This window comes from Chenopodium quinoa, unplaced genomic scaffold (assembly GCF_001683475.1).
Source record: "Chenopodium quinoa cultivar QQ74 unplaced genomic scaffold, ASM168347v1, whole genome shotgun sequence".
Classification (NCBI taxonomy): Eukaryota; Viridiplantae; Streptophyta; class Magnoliopsida; order Caryophyllales; family Amaranthaceae; genus Chenopodium; species Chenopodium quinoa.
In genome coordinates this window covers 1,375,298-1,383,944 of record NW_018743942.1, presented here as the reverse complement: position 1 = coordinate 1,383,944, position 8,647 = coordinate 1,375,298, and the positions used below count along the sequence as shown (strand labels likewise).

General features: G+C 32.8%; 1 protein-coding gene across 1 annotated transcript; it reads right to left on the bottom strand.

The window, feature by feature from the left end:
• Positions 1 to 208: 208 nt before the first annotated feature.
• On the bottom strand, positions 209 to 2,663 carry LOC110688828 (60S ribosomal protein L32-1). The gene is made up of 4 exons (XM_021865583.1): positions 2,512 to 2,663; positions 1,246 to 1,344; positions 614 to 795; positions 209 to 530 (listed from the first exon to the last, which is right to left on the bottom strand). Exons 2-4 carry the CDS (start codon positions 1,333 to 1,335, stop codon positions 401 to 403), a joined length of 402 nt encoding a protein of 133 aa, XP_021721275.1. The 5' UTR covers positions 1,336 to 1,344; positions 2,512 to 2,663; the 3' UTR covers positions 209 to 400.
• Positions 2,664 to 8,647: the final 5,984 nt, after the last annotated feature.

Genomic DNA, 8,647 nt, shown 5'->3' with positions numbered 1-8,647 from the left:
ATTGAAATTGTATCCAAAAAACATAATAGTTTTGCTTTTATTTACAAATCCTGCCATTCAAGAAACAAAGAATGTTTCTCAAGAAGAGGGAACTGGGGTTTGGCAGGGAAGTAGTACTCCTAGTACTTCTGTACTTTGTATGTGTAAGCCTGTAAGGTCTTGAATTGGAAACAAATAAACCACAAGATTATATATACGGAGTACGACATACCAAAAACTGAACTACATTAACTAGCGAAGTCTAGTAACACCTTTAACTTCAAATACAATCTAGATTTAACATAGGTCAGTTTTAACACGGGTTGCAAAAATAAACAGATTGATCATTATAAGGATCCAAAATTCAACAATGAAAGTCTCAAAAAAATTTGATTGCACATATTTCATCCCACAAACAAAACTACTCGTCTTCTTGGCTGCGCAGACGGGCAAGCTTGTTAGTGACTACTACGTCAAGTTGGGCAGCACGCTCTACAATATCCTTTCTCTTTTTGGTAGAGATGTTGTGTGCAATCTCAGCACAGTAAGTCCTGAAAATAGGCAATATACCAGTCACAACCAGAAAATACACCACAAGAAAGAACAAGGTGAAACAGTGTAAGGATAGGGTTACCTGTTATGCATCATCAACAGCTCAAGGTCACCAACATTATGGACGACAAACTTCTTAAACCCGTTAGGCAGAAAATGTCTGGTTTTCTTGTCACTTCCATACCCGATGTTTGGCATCAAAGTGACACCCTTGAACTTTCTACGTACACGGGAATCTATACCTTTTGGGCGTCTCCAGTTAGTCTGGAAGGTACAGCCATTCAGATTAATGAGAATTGGGTGGAAAATCGAACAATTGTAGTGTTAAGACCAATCTAGTCCGCATAAAATAAAAGGCTATACTTCAAAATACACCCCGAGTTGCTAAAATTATAAAATACAAATTAGATTACAAACTTGAAAACAAATCGAGAAAAGAACACAATACAATTAGTTTCAAGCATTAATATCAATTATCAAGTTTTAACCAACCATAATCATAAGCAAGTCATAGAATGCAATTCACGCACTGAATTTTCTATAACGTCAAAGATCAAATTATGCACAACCTAATGAAAATTTTGGATTAGAATTTCACATTGGGTAGACATGAATAATCAGGTTCCAACCAACTTTACAGGACAAACTAACTAAAAATTTGGAGATCAACATTTGGCCAAGTCATAATCAAAAACTAAGGTACAAACTTCATACCTTCACGCATATCTTCCTGTCACTTTGAGGTCTCTTAAATTGTTTAACCCTCTTCTTGACAATTTTTTTGTCGAGTTTTGGGACCGCCATTGCTAATTACTACAAAATTTACCAAAAATAAACCAAACTTTGAAATTAAAATCAAAATTAAGAGGAAACACAAGCTTATGTGCCAAATGCAGGAAATTAAGTGAGCCGATGAAGATGAATGTAGAAGAGAAAAACTCGAGTTTACAACAAAAGTTAAAACATACATTCAACAAGAGTATAAGGTTATTCTGACAATTTATTAGCAGAAGCATACAAAAATTAATTAATCTATACCGTAATTTATGGGTAAATACAAGTTAATCTATGAGATTCACAAAATTTGTTTATCACATGGCAATTTTGTAAATAAATCAACAACTTTTTCCATAAAAGTGGGTCCTATAGTGATGATGACGGGATAAAGTTGTTGATTTATTTACCAAAATGCCATGTGATAAACAAATTTTGTTTATCCCAGAGATTAACGGGGGGCTTCCTTGTAATTTATGGATGTAGCATTAACCAACATTGAAGCTAGAAGACATGAAAGAAAAATGCAACCTTGTTATATATAATCAATAATTTGCAAACTAATGAAATCAATTGTTTGAGTAACTTAAATATGGTTGTAACTTGAAACAGCAAGCAAAATTGATAATGTAGGTAAAACATAATATTAATCTCTAACCTAAGCCATTACTCCATTAGTATAAATTTACCCACGAATTTCAGACAATTTATCATGGCAAACGCCCAAATAATTTTCTAAGTGTCAAGAAAAATGCTCCATGAAAACATTTAATACATAAATTAATTTATCAAATTTTATGAATCATAGCAAACGTATCATTAATTTATTAATTTTTCTAATTATCACGGTCTATAAATCAAAGCATCAACTGATTAAGCTAATTCAACAAATGAGGAGAAACCCTATTAATTATTTAACATTTCAAAACCTAAAAAAAATAGTCTATAAATCAAATCGTACACCTAATTTAACAGATAAATTAACAAAGAGCATTGATTCGTTGATTATAAAATTGAAAATGTAAATACTTCGTATAAACATAGGTATAATTTTACAGTAATACCTAGAAAAACAAGAGAAAACTCGTAAGATTGATATTAAACAAACAACTAATAAGCATGAAATCAAACAAAAAAGAAGAAGAAACGCATAAAATCAAAATGATGAAAAAATGAAGTAAGATCGAGAAGAGGAGAGGGAAAAACCTGGAAGTTGCAGAGAGAAGATGGGGTAGTCGGAGGCGCAAAGAGTAAAATGGAGTGAGAAAAACCTGATGTTTTAAAACACCTAAAACCCTAACCTTTCCACAAGGCCCATTTTAACACCTGCCTTTTTCATTTTTGGTCCATCAATTAATGGCTTGACAAGGGTGGTTCTTGTGTAATAGGTTAGTGGGTTGTGTCTTGTGTGTGTAAATTTGGGTAGAGGTGATCAAAAATGGGGGAATGATGAACCGCTATTTGGTATAGTTCACCTCGCCCAACATCAAGTGACATTATTTTTTTTTATGGTAAATCAGTACTTAATAAATTAATAACAGTACTTGATAAATTAATAACAGTGTCCTAATTTAAAATAATAATTTTTAATAATACGAGTACACTGATTTTTACTATAATTTGATTTGTTAATTACTTAAATGACTTTTATTGGTACTAATAATCACTACTTTACTACTTATATATTAAACAAATTAGTGTTTATATTTGATAGCCCAATACCTGAACTTAGTCTCGACAATAGAACCTCCGGCGTTCTGAGCTTTCGGCTTTACCAAGGTAGCTAACCCCAACCCCATCTTCCATAGATCAGGCACAGCACAGATCTAATTTGTTTCCTACCTTAAATCGTAGTCTCTACTCAAACACTCTTTATTGTATTTGTGATGGTACTTTTAAATATAAAAATAACTCATCTGAAATATAAGTTTTGAGAGGATAACGTTCCCTTTTGAAAGGAAAATTTTTTATTTAATTTGAAATATTACAACACTCATTTCTTACAGAATTAAAAACAGAAAGTCTAAACAGACATGACAAGAAATAAAGTTTTTCTCTACTTTAAGAGAGATGGAGAACCAATATGTCTCTTAAGGTGAGGATTTTCTCTAGAGAATTTTCTTGTTTTCAGAAATGCTCTAGCCAACTCACTTCAAGCCTGCCTTCACTTCTTTGTCTAATGCCCTTTATATAGGGGAAGGCTCACAAAGGTTACCGACACTTTATATGGTTTACAAAAAACCATGACTCAGCAAGTGAATATTGTTCACTGCTTTTTTAAAGATTCTTTAAAATTAATTCAACGTGCTACAACAGTAAAAGTAGAATTCATTATTGCTGGTGTGGGCTCAGAACTCCATCATATCTTGTAGACCACCTTTATTATCCTTACTGTCTTCATAATGGACATACATTTGGTTGTCTTCTTCTATACCGAGATCCATCACACATTTGGCAGCATAGGATTCATCCCATGTGACGAAGATCTCCAATAAGTGCTATTTTCCTTCTAAGAATAAATATCTCCCAGCTTCAACTTGTTCAAGATAATCATACACTAATTCGCCATGTAATACTCCTTCTAAATAATTTCTTAACCATTCTGGTGCTACTATTGTGGTACTTCCCACATGTATTATAAATGGTGGTTCTTCCGTTATCGCTATGAAATGGTTAAGATACTGGGCATTATAGAAAAATCCATAAACTCTTGCCTTCGTAGGGTCTTTTACTCGCCTTTGCTGGATACAGATTGGATCTTTGACTTTGCGATGAACATCTTCAAACATGATCAGGAGATGTGGAGAGCTAACTTTTCCTTCAACCATTTCAATGATTGTACTTTGTACTTGGACTTGTTCAACTCTTCCTTTGATCTTGTTGCATCACAAATTCTGCTAAATATATACCTCTGAAATTTTGTGAGCTTCTCAAAGAAAGTAGTATTAATATCAGGAAATGGTACAATGCCATACCATTCCATAATCCCAAGCTTTGTAGTGCTCCGCCACATATGGTGCCCTCCATTTCAGAGAATATGGATGAATTGACACAATTTCTACTCTGGAATTGGTGTTGAACATTACTCCCCCATATATTATAGACATCATATAATTTGTATGACCTTGATACAGCTAAATCGTACCAGAATCTAAAATCGTTATCTTTTATTTTATTTAGTATTATATTTTTAATATCTGGAATAAGTCGTAGGATGATGACCATTACTTCATACATTAGGAACCTTCAAACTGCTACATGACAACTTGTAGGGAATATTTCAAGCGTTAATCCCCTAGCTTGAACCCCACTGTGATCATACACTAAAGTACGGCGGCGTCCAAAAGGGAAGAAGATAGAGCAAAAGAGTCGCCAACAAGTTTTAGGAACTTGTAAACCGTTCACAGGGTGAAGGTTACACCCCTTAACGATCCAAGAGATCGTCAACTCCTTGAACCAAATAAGGGTTCGGGGATGATGGTACAAATCCAACCTAAAAGAGATTGAACCTGCCCTAATAATAAGCCTCTACTTTATTCTGATCGTATTCATGTGCGCTTTCTGACTAACATGCAATCAATAGGATTACCCTAAACCTGTTTATCTATGTTGGTTGAATGTTAATGCACAAATAAATCTATTATTGGCGATCACTTGAAATTATAATCACATTAACCCAAAACAAGATTATTAAATTATCTTATTAAGCGTGATTACAAGTACCAATTCCCTTTAAACATGCATAAAAGGTGTGATCAAACAATAACAATAAAACATCATCAAGCAACATAATAAATCATAAATATCATAATAATAACAATCATCATAACAATAATCAAAATAATAATTATAATCATAATCATAACAATAATCATCATAATAACAATCATATTAATCATAATAATAAAAATTATAGTAATAATAAAATTATAATCATAATCAAAACAATTATAAAAATAATCATAAATCATGTTAAAGCATAATAAAAAATAGCAAGATCCTAGGTATGATACTATCGAGATTAATAACAAATCCTAGCATGTCACTAAACATTAAAAAATCAAATCTTTAATCCTAACATGATACTAACAATCATAAATATTAGGAAGAACATGGGAAGCATCGTAACAATCATATTTAATATTAAAAGTACCCTAGACATGGTACTAGGAATATCATAATAACAATTTAGACATGATTTCTACATCATAACATCAATAAAAACCATAAAGCACTTACTTTGATGCCTTGTACCTCTTTCTAATAACAAAATACACACGTTAGTAACTTCAAGGAAAATAAAAGACAAACAATTAAATTAAATAATTGAAATAGAGATTTGGGACCAAACCCTCAGAAATTAAACCTTTCACGTCTAGGGCGAAGGCAACTTCGAATATGGCTAGGTGTTTCTAGATCTAATGAATGCGGAATTTTGTATGTAAAAAGCGAGTTTAGAAAAAGAGAGAAATAAAGAGAGATGGTGAATGATCAGAAGAGAGAATGAGAAAGTCGATGAATGAAAACTGGTTGTAGGTGAATGACAACAAAATTTTTAATACGTTATTTATAGAGAAAATCAGCCAAAAAGATAAAATTAACAAAACAGAGCATTGGCGCACAAAAAACAGAACTGGCGCCAACGCTGGCTCATTGGCGCTAGGCGCCAACATTAGCGTCAGGCGCCAATGCTAGCGCCAGGCGCCAGGATTAGCGCCAGGCGCCAATGTCTGGCGTTAGGCACTAATTCTGTTTTTGTCGCGTTTTTTAAAATCAGATAAATTTTGCCGTATTGGAGGATGAAATCATATCTTTCCTCAAAAATGCTCTTTGATTTTAATTAAAAACTCTGAAAAGTCAACAAAAGTCAATTTATCAATGCTAATTGAATTAGGAATGAAAAGAACCTTCTAGAAGAATCTAGAAGACTAAAACCATTCCTAATTGCATTAGGAATGATAAATCTATACTAGACCCTCCTCTAGATCATTGGGCCGCATATAAGGCTCAAACCGGGCCCAGTTTAGTAAATTGGCCATAATTTCCTCAATATTCATCGGAATTGGGCTTATAATATATCGTTGGAAAGCTCTTGTCAAGCCCCATCCAACTACACTACTATTGGACCCATATCATGGACCAACCAAACTGGATTGGCTGTTTTATTAAAATAAGTTTTCAAAAACAGAGAGAAGAGAAAAGAAATTAAAACTATCCGCAACACTAAACTTTCCACACTTTCGCTTCATTCGATTATGATTCAACGTGAAAGGTACTCATCCGTGGGTTTGGTTTTGGGGAGACACAAATGGGTGTCTACACAACTCTTAATCAAACCTTCTAGAGATCTCTTTTTTGATGAAAAAATCATGGCCTTCATCAAGGCCCAAGTGGAGGGTGAAACCCGCTCCATTGATTTATCTGTTTCTTCAATAAGAGTTTTTCTCTCTGCCTCCATCTTTTCTAGTTGTTTGACAGGAGGTTTTTCTGATGTCATGTGCTTCTTCGCCATTGGCTTATTCTCTAGTCAAACTATTTGCCAATGAATTCTTCAATCCCTGAATATGTTCAATAATAAAAGAGAATTGGTTAAGCCATTATTGCCAACGCATGAGTCTCCTTTGTGCTTGCATATTTGACAAATTCTTTTTAACAAAACCAAGTATGCCTTTGCAATCTATTCTTATTAAGAATTGTTTAGGGGCTAAGAAGATTAAGAGCTTCTTGATCCCTCTAATGACTGCAAGGATTTCCTTTTGCATGGTAGGATAATTTAACTCAGCTTTATTAAAACTTCCACTACTATATTTACATAGTCTTTCTCCTTTTTTTGATTTTTAACACAGCACTCCAGTGCTCATTATTAGCATCTGTTTCAAGGATTAAATCATCTACACTAGTAGGTAGTGTTAGTATAGTAAGATCTTTACACATAGCTTTTAAATCTTGAACAATTTTGGACACTTTCCTTCCAGTTCCAAGTTATTTCCTTCTTGAGTTTTTGTTGTAATGGTTTTCTTAGCAGAGCAAGATTTTCTATGAAATCAGAAGCATAGGTTAAACATCCTAGAAATCTTTCTAGTTGTTTTCTATCTTCAATTTTATCTGGGAATTTTTCAATCTTTTTAATATGTTTTTGCAATATTATTTGTCCTGCTTTAATCTCTAATCCTAGAAACTCAATTACTTGTTTGGCATAAATGCATTTATATTTTACAAGGATTATACCATGCTCAACACATTTTTGAGCTACAACTTTAAGATCATTCATATGTTGCTCTAAATCTTTTGAGAATATTAAAATATCATCTATGTAAACCAAACAACAATGATTAAGTTCTCTAAAAATATTATCCATTCTTCTTTGAAATATTTGTGGAGCATTTTTTAATTCAGAAGGCATTATTAACCATTCATAATGCCCTTGAGGGGCACTAAATGTAGTTAATGGAATGCTTTCTTCTTCCATTTTAATTTGCTAGTAGCCACTCTTACAATCCATCTTAAAAAATCATGTGACTCCTTTTATTCTATTAAATAACACAGTTTTATTAGGAATGTAATAGCCATCAAAGACAGTATTGTCATTTTGTTGTTTATAATTAATGACCATTCTAGCTTTACCTCTTTTTTCTTCTACATGATTCCTTACCATGAATGTTGGACTATTATGAGGATTTTTGCTATTCCTAATCAACTTTTTATTCAGCGATTCTTTTATTTGTTCATTAAATTCCAATATATCTTGGTAGGTATAAACCATTTGTCTTACTCTAATAATCTTATTAGGATTTGTTAGAGTTATCTTAGAAAATGCCTTATCCTTTTCCTAATGTTCTAATAGATTTATTGAATATAACTTTTCACATAATTTTTCTTGCTGCGCATTTATCTGATCTATTAATGAGAATCACACTAAGAAATTCTAAGTGCAACCTCTCGTTGTGTAGGTGTAACCCTATCACCACGCTGGTTGCGTAAATTCCATAGTCTGATGAGTATAAGCCTTTGTTATTTTTTGTATAGGAACCGAACGAATGACCATTAATAGTAAAGATCATTTGATCAATGGTTTGAGTGCATGGAGAGCATAACCTTTGAAAGTTATTTCCTATTATCATATCATGACTAGGTTGATCAGTAGCCCATAAAATAGGAATAACACATTGAACTCCTCCAATTTTTATTGGTAATTCTTCAATTATTTTCGTATGCATCATGCACTATTATTAGCAATCCTAACTTGCATAGGAGTTTTAGCTTTTTCCCACAAGAATTCTAGGAATAATGACCTTTTTTCCAAAACATGTAGAACAACCACTATCAATATATGCACATAATT